Source organism: Patiria miniata, unplaced genomic scaffold (assembly GCF_015706575.1).
Source record: "Patiria miniata isolate m_02_andy unplaced genomic scaffold, ASM1570657v1 HiC_scaffold_2, whole genome shotgun sequence".
Taxonomy (NCBI): Eukaryota; Metazoa; Echinodermata; class Asteroidea; order Valvatida; family Asterinidae; genus Patiria; species Patiria miniata.
Genome location: NW_024037058.1, coordinates 16,434,557 through 16,451,673, shown reverse-complemented (window position 1 = coordinate 16,451,673; position 17,117 = coordinate 16,434,557). Strand labels below are relative to the sequence as shown.

General features: G+C 42.3%; 1 protein-coding gene across 1 annotated transcript; it reads right to left on the bottom strand.

Moving 5' to 3' along the window:
* Window positions 1-1,982: 1,982 nt before the first annotated feature.
* Window positions 1,983-5,731, bottom strand: LOC119726691 (beta-1,3-galactosyltransferase 1-like). Its single transcript, XM_038198485.1, has one exon. It carries the CDS (start codon window positions 4,708-4,710, stop codon window positions 3,490-3,492), a length of 1,221 nt encoding a protein of 406 aa, XP_038054413.1. The 5' UTR covers window positions 4,711-5,731; the 3' UTR covers window positions 1,983-3,489.
* Window positions 5,732-17,117: the final 11,386 nt, after the last annotated feature.

Genomic DNA, 17,117 nt, shown 5'->3' with positions numbered 1-17,117 from the left:
AGTAGGCCTACAGAACTTGTGCCCGAAACCCTATTCATTTCTACAAAATACCTAACCCCTTTGTTTTGGAAGATCTACTAATTCACCATTGCTCATTAGGCTACACCCCTTTTATCCACATTCTCTGATCTAGACAACACACTTCCAATGCTATAAACGATACAAAACAGTCAATTCCACCACCTAGCGGGTGTCGCGCGAAGTGCGGCATCCCAGTAGTGACAATAAAAACTTAAATGTTCCTGTCTGATCAGGAGAATTCGTGGGTGATAGCGGTTCGTCGTGAAAAAAAACGCCCTCACCCGCCGCAGCGGGTTATCGCAACAATCGTCGTGGCCCAAGACTAAAATAAATGCGATAAAATCGTGCGTCGCGCGCAAATCGTCACAACTAAATTTGGTATCAAAATGTTGCTAAAAAAACCTGTGCTACAAGGAAATGTAGGAATTAAGGCGGAAATCGGCGGCGATTTATATGCCCATTTCCCACGTTGCTGGAAACAACTTTTGAATTTGAAGTTAATTTTGATACAGCTTGGCAATTCAAACGGAATGCGACTGGCCACACAACACAGTCACTGCACCGGTGGTCGTGGCAGTGGCAGTAGACGTTGAAGGAGCATCGTCTCCATCAGATATTTTGGGAGATGTATAGGAACTGATGACACCTGTAAGACCGTATGGGGAAATTAAAGTGGAAGCATTTATGGAAAGGAATGGAACAGCAGATCACTGAAGTGCAGAGTGTGTGCAATATAGGGCCTACGGGAAAAAAATAAACGGTTACGTTGTGACTACCGTAACGCCATTTTCAACTACTATCATTTTGAGTAATTCAAATCGTTGCGAATCTATATCTATTATCATTTTTATGGGGCTAAATCAAATCCTACTTTTTATTGTACTTGATTTTCTTAGTGATCTGTGACTTTGAATGATTTTTTTTTATGAAAGGGAAATAAAGTCTGGGAACCATTCGGTTGCTATTCTGGTTCCAAGCAGAGCAAAAGATCCTGACGATGTTCTCAGGTCGGGGAACCAGACGGTCGACTGCCTGAACAATAGCCATCATGAGCGAAAAATTCAATATTTTATATTTTTAAAGCCGGCACCATTTAAAAAAATCATGAATTAAGAAGGTTCATCATCATGATGATATTTATATCTACGACATAGTAGGGGAAGTCACCACCATGTGATTATCAGTCGCAAGGCAACCTCTTGAGTATTATGTATAACATTGCGAGCAATGCTATCGCGGAGAAGTTAGGCCTACATGAAACAGAAAATAAGGTTTGGGTCCTTTGCTAAGCCCTTTTTTATGCATCTAGCTTTTGTATCAACAACGAGATCTCTACTTGCAAAATTAAGTACAATTTGCTTAAGACACAACTCCGTGCATAGACAACAGTGATAAATGCCCATACTTCAAAATTCTTTTAAAAATACTCAGAACTCTCACAGAGGTGTTCAGGCTGCACAGAAAAATGATGATCAACAAGTCATCTTTCATTTTCTTTTCATTACTTTTGGTGGGTTGACCGATGACTTTTCGAGAAATTCTCACTCAAAGAAGACGACCCTTAAAACGAGTGATGTTTCCTAAAGAGGAAAAGTAGCCACCTTAAAAACGGATCCCTTCACAACATGGCTAAATGGCCGGCGCCACTTTCGGGCCCGATTGCATCCAACATGCTCTGAATTGGGAGCCCCAAGTCCAAGCCAGAGGTGTATTGCCATATCTCTTCAATTCCCCAATTCCATGGCATCTCAGAACTCTCTAATAAAGAAGAATTTGAGTAAGTAAATTGTATTCATGAGCTCGGCGGACGGACATTTGGCCTATTTACTGGTGGGCACTCAACAAGAGCAACGCGACCAGTGAAAACAAATCGCACTGCAACGTAATGTGCCAAATTCCCTGTCAGCGCTAATGGCTTCGAATCCAGTCAAAGCTGCGAATGCACACAAAATGGCTCGGTACTGTCTTTTTCAATGAAAAAAAATGACATTTAAAATTGTGCATGAGAAATGCCCCGCCTGATTTTATTGCCGTATTAAATTGGTTGAGCCCGTCAACAAGAACCATAATGTATCGCTGCTATCATAATGGCTCATCAATCACAGCGATGCATGATGTGGTGCTGTCGTCAGTCATTAGGCTCATAAACGTCACTCGCTATATGATGCATAATACACCAAACTCCGGCGATAGTCCAACGAAAAAATAAGCATATAAATCACGTAATTTAATTCCAATAACATTTTCTCTATGCATTTTAACGTGATTATATTTGGTGTGCAATATTACATTCAATGCAGAGTGTTTTAACACTTTTGCCAGAGAGGTGTTGATTTGGTTCCAAATATTATCTTGGTTGTTTGATTCTTGTTTAAAACTTGAGTTGTACACGGAATATTAAAATAAAATCCAAATTTTACGGATCAATGTGTGTTACAGATATGAACTTGAACACTGCCAGTGTGGTTGCATCTAACAGAGTGATTTACTGGCTTACCTTCGATACCCTATTTGCACTCGTACAGTCATGAATTACATACCGACCCTTTTTATTACCTTTTTTTTAAATACACCTTGTATAAATGCTTGCATTTTTTCCATAGAAACGAGAAGGATATTATTGTATTGTGTTCGGATATGGTTTAAGGGTCACTCGAAATTGCTCTGACCTTTATTCTTAAAACTGCAATTATAAAACTTGTGATCATTCTGGGAATGTTTACAGGGCTGAGATTGTAAGTTTGGTGTACGGTGAACAATGGAAGGCAAAGATAAACATCAGTAGAAGTTGTACTTTGATCTCAAAAACTTGGCCCTAGTATTCAAGAAACGGATCTGCAGATAACAACACAAATCCAGGGTAAATTTTCATATAACCTTACAGCAACCTGTTTCTGTAGTCCTCAAAGTCCCATTCCCAGTTTTCTGCTTGTTAGTTGCCAACAACATTTTAATTCATACACCCGCCAAATCACCATTCATCATGTACAACAGCTGGCTAATTAATGACTAACCATCATGACATAGCATTATACAAACACCGTTTGTTGACTTTGACCCTGTTTATTTTGTTGGGGGAAAATGTCCGGGTGATTTGGTGAATCGTGTGCGACGGTAAAATATTTTGATTTAAGAGCGCATGCTCCTGTCAAATGTAACTTAGATATAGGTTTTAAGAGTTAGATTAGCAGCAAACTGCGGTTATATTGTGGTTTGACAATTATAGGAAGATTGTTTTTATGAACATCGGCCGTACCCGGGATTTATTCATAAATTCATGCACTCCGATACAAATAAAATAAACTGGTAAACGGGCAAAATTCCGATAAGAAGCCACATATATATAGAGATTCTTCTTAATGATAACCTAGTCACTGATACAAACGTAATACCGTCAAGCTGCCAAAACCTCCGACCCTAAAAATATCATGCGAACGTTTTGCCTTTCGTGTTTCAGACTCCAAAGGTTTAGGCTTTTTCAGTCTCTGCTATGGTCCATATGTGGATACTGCAGCCGATACAAATGGCGACAATGAAAACCACGTTGAGTAATAACAAGGACCAGGCAAAGTGTGGCGTCTTGTTTTCGTTTCGTAAACGCTTCCCAACTACATTTTCCCAAATGTTGATGACGTACTCGTTAACTTTCTTGATATTGTGACGGAGTCCCCTGCCTATGCCTCGCCTTAGTGCAACTTTTACCCCGTGAAATTGTTCGTAGAGTGGACACAGTCCTGGTTGTACGCCTACCCGCTTCATCACTAGGCCTACAAAGACATCGTCCCACTGCAAAAACCGCACGTGTACCGACTCGCGGTAGACAGATATAGCAACATCGCCAGACATGGCGTAGCACGCACCGTTCAAAAATGGCGCGTACGTGGGCTCTGGGTACATGTCGTACGGCGTGTACCATTTGGACTCCCTGCTCCTGTGTGGCTTCGGGTCAGCTCGTAGGTTTCCCTCGGCAAAGCTCGTTCTGGGCATTTCTATCAACCGAACGACCAGATTGTAGATATTGAGTGTCATGTCGGAGTCTACACTCAACACGTAACTAGCTTGGCGGCAGAACAGGGCCACCCATTTCAACCCCATGATTGTCTTGTGGGTCATGTTGTGGTAGGCATCGATAAAATCTTCTTGAATGAAATCACGGTGGTCGTTGTCTTCATCTCTCAATTTGCTATTGGCCACCGAGTCTGTGGTCTGCCCAACCAGGAACATCGTTAGAGTCCGTCGCCCTAAGACCTGCTTAACGCCTCCCCAGGTTCGTCGGATCTGTTCCCGGTCGTAAGTCTCATTTGGCCGGCACTTGACGAGAATAACCAGGAACAATTGGCCTTTGGTGTCGTTTCTCCTGAAACACGCGTCCTTGTTTGCAATCGTGAAGTTGAAAGGGTGAGGGTTGATCACTTCATCGCTGAATAGTGGACCAGTGGTTATGTTGGCCCAGTCTGGAATTTCATCGGAAATCCTTTCCCATTCTTCTTCGGTTTGGCGTATGCTTGAAATATTTAAAGACGCCTCTTCTAGGTCATCTATGCTCGGTACTGTAGGCTTTTCAGTGGTTGGTGGGTAGGCATCGGGGCCGACCACAGAATAGCCCACCAGTAAGCACACGACAAAAACGTACACGAGTACGATTGTGTAAAACATCCGTAATAGTGAGTATGTCCGAATCATGCACATTGTGCAGACTTGTCGGTTTGATGTATTTGCCGACTATATCTTGCCCACTCGGCCGTCGAATATTCAATCGAGCTAGGTTGCCCTTATGGACTGTGCAGTGTACACAGTGTGTAAGCAGAGCTCAGCCTAGTCCATTTTGCAGTCACCACCATCTCATGTCTGCTGATCGAATGAACTTGGTTCTGTGCCAGTGCTGTCGCCTCTTATGCGCGGCCTCTCGATACGCCGATGTATACACCGGTCATAAAAGTTCCTTCACCGTCATTATACAAAAAAGATCGTTTTGTAATCTATGACCATTACAATTATCATACATGAATACCAAGATAGGCCTGATGGTTTACATACAGTTGGACAGCGACACGCGTCAATGAACAATATGCACTGTTTTACATCGTCAATTTACGGTATAAAAATTATGAATTACAAATTTGTTAGTACTCATCCTATCCCTATGGAACTTCGCAGACATATGTACGGAAGTTCCCCTTCCCGAGTCGATGACTGTGCAATGCATGTCACGCCTCCCATGGAATGACGTCACTGTAACGAGCAGTTCAGGACGTGCAGTGGTTCGCTGATGGTTCGTGCTGTACACGTTAATTAATGACGATGGTCAAAAGTCGACGTATAACTTGCAAGAACACCATTATGCATGGTTAAGTATTATATGAAGCCTCCGCATTTCACTCACGATGCCAGTCCCGAGTAATTGGAGTCTTCTTCACAGGAATTACAGTATGAGGTCCATGGCTGACTGCAGTGTTTCAGTATCTTGTATCCTGTCTACGAATCAGAAGTCGTTATTAATATAATAAGGAGTACCATGAGCAAAAGGAAGTACATGTGTTCATGTTGCAACAGGGGACTCGGCTCTCCGAGTCTTCGTGTTGTAGTTGTGTCCAAAAGAGAGCATTGACCTCTGAGTGCTTCAGTATCCGTCTGCATTCTGCACATATCGATGAATCACAACAGGACACACGTAGTCTTCACACTGGTACCCTAACGTCATTGCTATCCCTTCCGCACCACTGGGATGTACACCGAACACACAACAAACCGCTGAACTTCTGAATAAAGGCTATCTATATGGTCAGATAATGACTTGTCTTTGGACCTTATTCACGAGAAAGCCATTTTGGACGGGCTCCCTGAATGTATTTTATTAATTGTGAACTGTTGAATGAGATGGTGCCAGACTATTATACATTCTAGCCTCACTTTCATTTTTTGTGTGACTTAAACATTAGGGTATGTTGAATCACAAATTATTCATCAGAGCAGACTGGTATAATGTGTAATTAACTTTATGTCATTGCTTTCATTTCTCTTCGCAAGTTCCAAAAATGAAGATTTTCCTCACTTTAAATTCAATATGGCCGACTCGTGAATAAGACGGTACTCGCCATGCAGGCTGCAGATATCTAACGAATCAAACCAGGCCCGCAACCTTTAGCCCACACTAGTCTAATTTTCTCGTCATTATACTGTGTACGGTTTTCCTCAGTGTGTATATACTGCTCTGGGAACACGACGCTCCCATGAAGTGCTAGCTGTTACTACCCTAGGCAACTCTTTCGCTACACCACAAAATAATGTCATGAGTATTGATTTACTGCACCAGGTCGGAAAGTTCCCATGATCGCAGGAAGACGATGATAATGCAGAATCAGAAACAAAACCCTGTCTGGCATTAATTATGATAAATACTCATGTGGCAATGGCGCGACACGCTTCCAAGTCACGGGCAACTAAACACTGTCATAATTTGATCTGTATAATTTGCCTTTATATACAAAGCAGCTTGCACTGCAACGCGCATGACAGGACACCATCACAATTAAAGGGTCCACGAGATGATTTTTTTTCTTCTCAGGAACACATTTTTGTGTGTGCACCTTTCTACTCCTCTTAAATGTATGAAAACTATTTGACGTCCCTTTTTGGGGGTTAATTTTAATGAAAAGTGCACCTCATTAAACATTTACAATTATTGTCCATTTTTCCGGACAACTGCAGGCGCTGTTGATGTCATTTCAGGAAGACACTGCTTAGTTTAGGGGTTTTCTGTTCAAATTGTGAACCAAAAAAATTGCTCATTGAAAACAGAGAAAAGTTTGCTCATTGGCTTACTTCCATGTACTGACACAAGAACGAAATTTACCGTACAGCAAAATATCCAAAATTCTGGCAACTTTTGGTGCTGAAATAGCTGTAACATTGAGGTTTCTGCCTGAAATGACATCACACTTTTGCGCATGAATATGGACATTTGCATAAAAATACCCTTGAAAATGGCAATACGAACATTGAAACTAAGGTTGAATGGGACACAAAGGTGCATTAACAAGGATTACATTAAAACAATTACATTGCATGGGCGCTTTAAAGATGTTTAAATTCTTCCGCCAAATTAGCGAACACTCCCCGCTAATTCTACCGTTGCAAAGAATTTCCCGTACATAGTAGCGTAGTTTGCTTGCGCCGTGAACACGGAATCCCAGTCATGTTCGCAGAATTCCTTGATTAAAGTAGGGTCGTGAAATTCAGCCCTTTTTCTGAAGAAAAAAAATATACATACCAATCTGTTATTCGTCTTAAAAACCCGTTTCCACGGGCAGTTTCTTGTTACTAAATTTAATTTTAAAAAAGTTCATTCGCAGCCGGATATTATGTGCCAAAAGGGCACGGCACTTTTCACTTTCCCCCCCAAAAGCTGAGAATGCCATTGGTAAATAAAACAACCCAAACCTACTGTTTAATTAGGCCGCGGTTCTGAACAAACCATCTGTAAACAATGTATGTTGAAATGCACTTTACTAATTAAAGGACCTATAGCTTTCATACATTTCATTGGAATGGATAAGCCTATTCGGAACAACAAAAAACGGTTTCAACGTACGTGAAATTCATGTGATGATCCTTTTAAACAGTATAATTTGTGAAAATCCGTCATTTGTAAAATCGTAATTAAATCAATACAATAAATTCTCCCCAGGTCTCCCTTTAGCTTTGCAGCCTTTCCTTAATAAAAGTACACTTCACTCGAACAAACCTCCTGCGTTGATGACAAACACTTGTGCTTCCATGTCTTGGCCCACTCGAAATCATGACAACAATTTCCGACAGTAAAAGAGAAAATAATAATTGGAGAGTGTGATTAATTTGAAAGAATGAGTCGGTGGAATGAACAAACACAAAACTCCCGGAGGAATTGCCGGGGGGAATGTTTCTTATGAACATTCCACGTGTGAATGCACACGAATGATGGTTTTCATATTAACTTTTGCTCGCATGGTAATTTATGTCCGTCAGTGTGGCAATCTGTATGTCCGTACTATACGCCATAGCACATAGGTAGGCCTATATACCTCTACTACTAGTGGAGTATGGGAATTTGAAACCATCACACACAAAAACATATTGTATTCGTTTATACATGAAAATGGTGCCTTTTGAAAGTAATACCTACAAATGCAAAAACGACCGTGACGACTGATAATATTAATCATTTTCTGCGATAAGGTTTACTGATCAAATATCATTAGCTTCTTGGGTTGTGGCTGGACTGTGTAGAACCAATGTGCTTGTAATGTTTACACAAACGGAGACTATAAACCATGAAAAAAACGTGAGGTCAGAATAATTCGCGGCGACGTTGGTTAACGGTATTTGACCCGTCCATAATTCCCACCTTTCTGGATAGAGCCTGAAAGTTGACCCCTGGTGGCGCGCTTCCGGACCCCTCGAATTGGAAAATCGTGTAGAAGCCGAAGTTTTATTATTTTATAGAAGCCGAAATTATTTTTGGTACATTGATTTCTTAAGAAAATCACCCTCGGAAAAGGCCTTTGTAAAATTGTTAATATCATCTCAATTTATGGAAACTGAAAAATCGCATGTTGTGGAAGAGAAATATCGTGCTAAAAATTGACCTCTCACTTCCGAAAATCTAAAATACATGTGGAATAGTCTATAGAGGAACTCTGTGAACTCGTACAAAGATGAAAAATTATGAAACAAATGTTTTGGTAAAAAGTGAAACTTAAATGGGAGACTAAAACGAAGGTTGGGACATGCCAAGGGTTGCGGAGGTGTCTGGAAGCTCAAAGACAAAGGCAGTGAATAACTCGTTCCAGGCCGATTCTACTTTTAACCTTGGGACAATATACAGTAAACCCTGGCGCGTAACTAACTTGCTGTGTTCTGATTCGTCCCCGCAATGCGCGAGTAATGAATATATTTCTTGTACTTGGTGATTCTATTTCTGACGTGTATTAGGTCCGCGTTTATAATGATGTCCAGTTACCCCCTACAAACTATTCCCCTTTTTAATCATCGTTCTTGCATGAATACTGTACTTTGGTTTAGGTGAGATTATCCAATTTTGTGCCCTGAAATTAAATCATGATTTCAGATCTGCTGAAGCCACAAAGAATTGCTTTAGTCATGGTCTAGTATGTGCCCTAGACAACAGTGAAACACCACATTTATTTCAAAATAACGGATACTACTGCTCGACACCATGGGGACGAGGTTGTGTAAAACGTGCATATACATTCACTAGCTGGTCCCTGCCCCATGAAGTTGGGGAACGGTAGCTAGTTTGCGCAGTATGGTTTTTATTTTTGAAAATGTTTACAGCTTTGTGCCACGATGGATGGTAGTTGGACACATGGCTATCAAAAAACTTAATCTTACACCATGCAGTAGGCAACTTCGCCAGAGTCTGCCCATTAGTGGTAGCCTTGTTGCCATTTTGCAATAGGATGGTTCCCCCTTACATTAGCATATAATTTGCATACATTTATCCTCCCAATGTATTCCAAATCTTCTGCCTACTACCAGTCCCTACATTCAAAGTCCGAGGGACAATAATAGCGGGAAGGCGGGAACCAGTCTAAATAATTCACGAGGGCGATCTACAGCTACTGAGGGCGCCCTTGTGAAGCCCCGTAAAACGTTTCATTCAGGCCCTTTAAATTTTATAAGGGGGCATGCAACGAAGTTTTCTAAGGAACACATTTTCGGCAACTTTTTAAAATCCCTTTAAATGTACATTGCATGGGCCATGTATTTCGTTGGTTTGGGGGGGGGGGGAGAAGGGTTAAACGATTTGTGGGATCAAGGGCGGATCCAGAACACAATTTTTGGGGGGGCCAAAAAAAAATTTGGTCCTCCAAAAAAGTGGGTCAAAAAAATTACGGCGTGGGGTTCGGGGCCCGCTTAAGGGCCCCGAAACATTTTTGGATTCTAGATGCTCTGTGGTGCGATCTGAGGCAATTTCTGACCACTTTAACCAATGTTTTTTTGAGGAAAAGATGGTGGTGTACTCATTGCCTGCCTTTTTTGCGATGTCACATAAAAAAAAAAAATTGGTTTCGTTTTTTTGGGGGGGGGGGGGGGCCATGGCCCCCTTTGGCCCCCCCTGGATCCGCCCTTGTGTGGGATACAACTAGCTTGAGTAACTCCAGCTGACATGCTCATATTCATGTGAATGAATATGAGCATGTCAGCTGGAGTTACTCAAGCTAGGATACAACCACAACCCTTAACATTATCACTCCAAATGCAGATCTGGCACACCTTTGCAAAAGACAAAAGAAATTGTGTGGGGCTGAGGATGTAATTAACATTTTCAATCCATTTTTTTATCAACAAAAGAAAACACACACACACACACATGTTAATGTGTTAACCATAAATCTTTAAAACTTGCACGTAATACAGTATGGTTAAGGTTGAGTATGTAGATCATTTGCGGCTATCCGAAAAGTAACTGACCAAATTATTATTAAAAAGCTTACTTGGTTTAAAGATAGTAATGGTGAAAAACTCCCTGTGAAATTATTCTTTCTGGCATGCTCTCATTTTGAAGAAAACAATACAGGTGTGTGAGTGACCACTGATAAAAATAGCTCAAAACAGCTGAAAAAGGTGTAAAAAAGCTGAACTTTGGAAATCTCCTATACTTTTGTACACAGAAAGTGAGGGAAAAAAGCTGAAATCCAAAACACAAAAGCTGAAATCAGCTTTAAAGCTGAGATTTCACACCCCTGACAATAATAGGGGGTCATTTCCAAAGATGCGTCAAGTTCCGTCAGCTGATGCATTTTTGGAAATTTCCATCAGTAATAGGTTTGTAATTCGGCGAATCCGTGAACGGGTGTGCACAAACATTGACATGACTCACACCGGTGCGCGGTTGCTATTATTCGTAGGTTCAGTGCATGATATCGCATAGCTGCAATCGGCTGAATGAGAACGTGTCCCAGATGATAATTCGGGCACAGTTGAAAATATGACTTTTGAATGGAAATGTTTGAATGGAAATCTAGATCCTAGAATATTGAAATTTACAGCATTGACACAGCTAAAACTGCATCAGGTTAACTGTTCAGCACAACGAGACAAACGCACAAACAAGTGATCTACTCTACCTTTAAAAAAATAGAAACAAATCAGTCAGCTTAAGTAATTTCTATTCATTCGTGCAAGAAAATTTCTGATTATACTTATAAAGTAAAATCTTGTCAGACTTTTTCATTTATATTTGTTTACAAATTCTGTGGGTAGGTCTCTGTACTTTATGCATTTTATCATCAGGTTCATCTGTTTCTTCTCTCAAACGATAATCATTTTTAAAGCAAAGCTTGATTTCCTGTAATGAACACTTGTTCTTTGTCATTTTTTTTGTGGGGGGGAGGGGGTTTCCAATATCCTTAACCGATTCGTCCCAGAAGCTTTTCGGTATTCAGAACGGATGACAGATAACCAGGCAGAGAGCGAGGCCAGAAATATATGTCAGCAACCCGCTCGCAGCAAGCCAGGCTGGAAATATGAAAGTGCTGTCTGATCGTGATGGCTTTGAAAGTTACAACCATTTATCGTTTTGACTTATTGGCACGATATTTTGACTGCTGTGATGTGGGATATGCCGTTTTTTAACTCCGCGGGGTGCTACATGTACATGTATGCGCCCCTCAGGTGTTAAAAACGGCAGTCAACAATTATTAGAAGAATTGTGAAATCAAAGACTAAATTATGGAGTACCAAATGTCTTCTGAAAAATTGCTCTGATGGCTATCCTTGCAGCCTCAGTCAGCTCATTCGCTCCAAGTCCAGCAAAATTTTGAGTAAGCATTGGGACAGTCTGACAGGGCACAAACATGGACTTTGCCCGACAGTACTGGTACCAATTACAGGCCTCATCATTGTCGGGAGCGTTGGGATTAGCCTGAGAGTCAAAGACAAAGACAGATTTGTTGCAGTGGACGGCGCGCTGCAGGCACAACCCTATTGCCCCATGTACGTTACTGTGATCTTGGACAAGGTTACCTATGGCAAAAATGCCGCTCTGCTGTTCCAAGTTGGACGATTTCCCATTGATACTAGAATCCTGACAGTCAAAAGAGATGTTTGATGCTGGACTTGTAGAAACGACAGGCTTCTGGGTCCATCCAAACATGGGTGCACCCCAATTCAGGTTACTGTTGGCATGAGGAATGGAGTGGGAGTGCCCTTCAAAGGGACGTACGATATGGCTTCTCTCCATGGTGTAGATCTTAGTTGGGACCCCGTATTGGTTGCTCATCATCTGCCAGTACAAGCTGCATGTGCAACCCAGCGAGGCGTCCAGCGAGTGGTTGGTGTACTCCATGCGTCGGTGTCGCATTGGGCTGGGCAAGACTTCCTCCACGACATTCACCCCTTCGTCAGGCTCGGCCATGCTGTCCCCATCCGATGACAACCTGTGAGATCGCTTCGCAACAGGTTCGCAAAACCCTTCGTCGGAGTCATCCGAGTCATCACGTGGCTCACGAACCACGTTAACTCTCGGCGGAGAAGGCAGCACCCGCTGTCCGTGTCTTGAAGGGAGGCGATGGGATCCAACATAACGTCTGGGCTCGTAAACACCAGAATGCATGTGAACCGGTTTATGGCTCACAGCTTTTGAATGACTGCCAAAAGAAATATTGACAGACGTTGAGGCATTGGTATGGTCTGCTGAACACTGTGCTGCTACTGGTGGTGGCTTGGGTGTCGACTCCTGTACTGGACTTACGTCCATAGGCATCTTCTGAGACAGGGAAGCATCTGACACACAAGCAGGATGTCCGCCTTCAGTCAGTTTCAAGGAGGACGTCAATGCTACAAGACTCGAAACCGTCCGGCCGCGCACATCAGTTTCTCCGAGTTTCACGCTAGGTTTTGCACAACAACCCAGTCCTGTTGAAGAAGTCCCGCAACTGCTACTCATTGTCACTTCTGCACTACTCGCTGTAGGGGAGATTTCCTCCAATGTGGCTGTTGGAAAAGCGCCCTCAGGCTCAGAATGCATTGTCATAATTCTACTCACAGATAAGTTCCCCCTGTTCAACCAAGGAGGAGCAGGAGTAAACGTCTCACTCTCAGCGCTAGACTGGTGACAGTCACAAACAGTGTTTGGATGACTCCTGGTCAGGCTCACAGCCCCACGACTTGACGACTCGTGCACCGGCGGATGTGCCCCTGCCTCCCCCGGCTTGTCCACGCTCTTTCTCCGCTGTCTGGCCGCCAGCGCAGCTCTGTTGACGCATTCCTTGCACTCGCAGCGGTGATCAGCGCCTGACAACCGCCTCCTTTTGCTGAAGATCCCGAAGCGGTTTCGGCAGTACTCATGGCTCTTCTTTCTCTTCGGCATGTCAAGATGATAATAAAGCAAACCTCTGATATCTAATCAATGAATTGTTGGTGAATTTTAGCTTGGCATTGCGGGAGAAAAATCACCGTTTACGTTATCGTCCATGTCATCAGATTTCCGTGGCCGGTACGTGAAGGAAGGTCAATGTTTATGATAAAGCACGCCCTCTCTTGTCGGGGTAATCAAAGTTTGCTCCTTTCTGGTTCTGGTTGAGTCGGTAAAATTCACTCAAGACCATAGAGCTAAGACTCACACCAACCTTTGACCTTACGAGCATTATGACTCGCATTGAATGGATGTGGAGATGACCTTGTCATGTTATTTGCTCATTTCATCCCGAAAATAGGTGTTTTTCCCCTCTCTTAATTTCGTTATGAAACAAAATACTTTATTATTATAATGTATCTTTTGTCAATTTTTAAAGACTCAAAACGATTCTTTTAATTTATCTTTGCAAATTATTTTGTTCATGCATTCCGAAGAAAAGTTGTACATGTACATGTACATGTAGTTCAATTCACAACACGGATCTAAGTTGTCACTGCTATGACATACCGCAATCATACATACACACGCACGGATGTATGTTTTACATACGCTATGTGGACATTCCTTTGTTTTCGTGTAGTTAAGAAAACTCGGTACAAAAAATAACTTTACTTTAACTGTGAAACTCTTTCAACCAGATTTTTTCCTATGATTCCCTTTTGTGTTTCTCTTCATTTTGCCACTGATAAACCTAACCTCAAAATGCCTCTACATCTGTTTTCCAGAGAGAGCGAAACGTTATGTGGACACGGCTTATAGTCCACACAACGTCAACACAACCTGCATTATGTGGACATCTTTTGTTTACAAGTTATAGTGAATGTAAGACAAACTCACGCACACACACCCGCACAGGTTAAAAATATTTTTAAAATGCTCTGAGTTGCGGTTTCTATGCACAAACTTGCTGACTGTGTGAAGTCGTCCCGTTACTGTCAATGTTGATACCATACCATCAGAATCCAATTTGTTGCATTGTCCATTCTCCTGGCCCAGATGCAATAAACGAGAATCCGTCAGGTTGATCGTCCGCAACAACTCTGCTCATGCAACAGCTCCCCACCAAGACCGCTGAACAAGCTGACGTCATCAACAGCCAATAAGGAAAGAGCCTCAACTTGGGAAGTGGGTCTAAACTTTTCTGATTGGGTCAAATTTGACAATAATAATGAGCGGAGCTAATGTTGGAATCAGGCCAGTGGCAGTCAATATCAAAGGCTCTCCGCCATCCAGCTGCTTTTTGATTTACACGAAAATCGTCTTGAACAATAAACCCAACCGCAGTAAATAGACATGAATAGATATGAAACGGCGCGGCACCGCTTAGGCCAAAAAAAAAAAGTCTCCGGTTTCTGGTATGCGCGCGCGTCGCCGTAGCCATGCGCGTCAGCAAAATAAAAAAGTTTTTTTTCAATACAAGATGATGTCTCACAACCCCCAAACTCACTGGTTTGACTGTAATTCTGCTGCTGCACAATTTTAACGTGTTTTTAGATGGGGTTATGATCGAGAATAAGCTTTATGTGGCCTCTCTGGACTCCCATATATTTGCACTAAGTTTAGTCGGGCACCATTTGCAGTCATCAGCCAAGGGCGGATCCAGGGGGGGGGGGGCCAAAGGGGGCCATGGCCCCCCCCAAAACGAAACCAATTTTTTTTATTTTTTATGTGACATCGCAATAAAGGCAGGCAATGAGTACACCACCATCTTTTCCTCAAAAAAAATTGGTTAAAGTGGTCAGAAATTGCCTCAGATCGCACCACAGAGCATCTAGAATCCAAAAATTTTTCGGGGCCCTAGCGGGCCCCGAACCCCACCCCGTAATTTTTTAGACCCACTTTTTTGGGGACCAAAATTTTTTTTGGCCCCCCCAAAATTGTGTTCTGGATCCGCCCTTGTCATCAGCCGACATTTGAAGCCAAAAAAAAAAAACAGGTCAAAAAAAAAAAAGCCGCGTTGCCGCACCACTTTTGGGGCAAGCTCGATACCATAAACCGGAGACTTTTTTTTTTGGCCTTATGAACGGAAGTTGCTTCCGGTAATAACGCAAACTCCCCTCTTCAGTATTAATTAAGTTACGTTCTCAGGAACTGATATAAAAAGATCTTTAGAAAACAACCTATAGGTACAGAATTGCAATTACGATATTTTGCCACTGAGATGCCGGTGTCATATGAAAATCTGACTCCTATGAAAATCCGACTCCTTTTTCCCTATGATTGGTTAATCCCTCGCACGTGACAGGTCACTCTGCCATTATGATCGTACAAATAGCATAATTGTGCTTACGCATGCACAGTACTACCAATGAGTCCATATTTCATGGAGTCGGATATTCACGCTACACCTGCGTTGATACCGTTCGGCGAGCGAGTCAGAACGCTTTTTGCAATATGAAAAGTAGAGTATCATAAATCAAATCCGTTTTTAAAAATATTGATGAGCGAATCAGACGATCACGAGACTGCTGAACTATTTATGAATGCCAATGTTAAATTACTGCATCTTTCGAATAGACCATGACCCCGTCTGATATCACGATCACTTTTTCATTTGCAACGAAATTGCAAACAGTAACTTAAATATCTGGAGAACCGGGATTGCTTATTTATCATTACTTTATCGTTAATGCTGTGGCACATTATATGCACTACATTTGTCTTTTTAATGAAAAGTCAGCTTCGCCATTGCGGCAAAGATTGTATAAGAGCGCTGCGCAAAGTAGGTAGCAGGCAAGCGTTCACAGCTGTGGTGGGTGGCATGCAAAATCTGAGAAAAACGATGTGCCAACACCCAGTGCTGGGTCGACACGATTATGACAACCGTACACGAACCGCGGCTCAGGTAGTGATCATTATGCCTTTTGATTGAAGGATTTGCGGGTCTTTTCAGTGAAAACTAGAAAGCACTCAGAGAGCACAAAACTCCGCCAAAAAGGCTACACAATAAATTGCCCGCCATATTGTGTCAATGTGGGACCCTTCGGTGGGGCATGAGAAACACCCGGTTGGGAAAGGGAGCGATGACCGGGAGTGTTGGAGGGCGCCATCTACTTGATTGTACACCCAAAATAAATTCTCGCATAAAATGGTGCAGAAGTTAAAACAAAAATGCTGGATCCAGACCCAGATCCGGATCACTTCCAAAATCTATTGGATTTCTACTTGTATCAAGGACCACGCCTACAAAACTTTTCATGTAGATCCGTCGTTAACTTTTTTAGTTATCTTGTTAAGGCCAAAAAAAAATGTCTCCGGTTTCTGGTATGGAGCTTGCCAAAAAGGGGTGCGGCGACGCGGCTTTTTTTTTTTACCTGATTTTTTGGCTTCAAATGTCGGCTGATGACTGCAAATGGTGCCCGACTAAACTTAGTGCAAATATATGGGAGTCCAGAGAGGCCACATAAAGCTTATTCTCGACCATAACCCAATCTAAAAACACGTTAAAATTGTGCAGCAGCAGGATTCCAGTTAAACCAGTGAGTTTGGCGGTTTTGAGATTTCATCTTTCATTGAAAAAAAAAAAACTTTTTCATTTTGCCGACGCGCATGGCTACGGCGACGCGCGCGCATACCAGAAACCGGAGACTTTTTTTTGGCCTAACAGACAAACCAATCAACCAACAAGATGAAAACATAACCTCCTTTGCGGAGGAAATAAGCCCGATGACTAGGT

Excerpts from the sequence above, each read along its gene's own strand:
- LOC119726691 (XM_038198485.1), bottom strand. The coding sequence starts at position 4,710 with ATGTGCATGATTCGGACATACTCACTATTACGGATGTTTTACACAATC.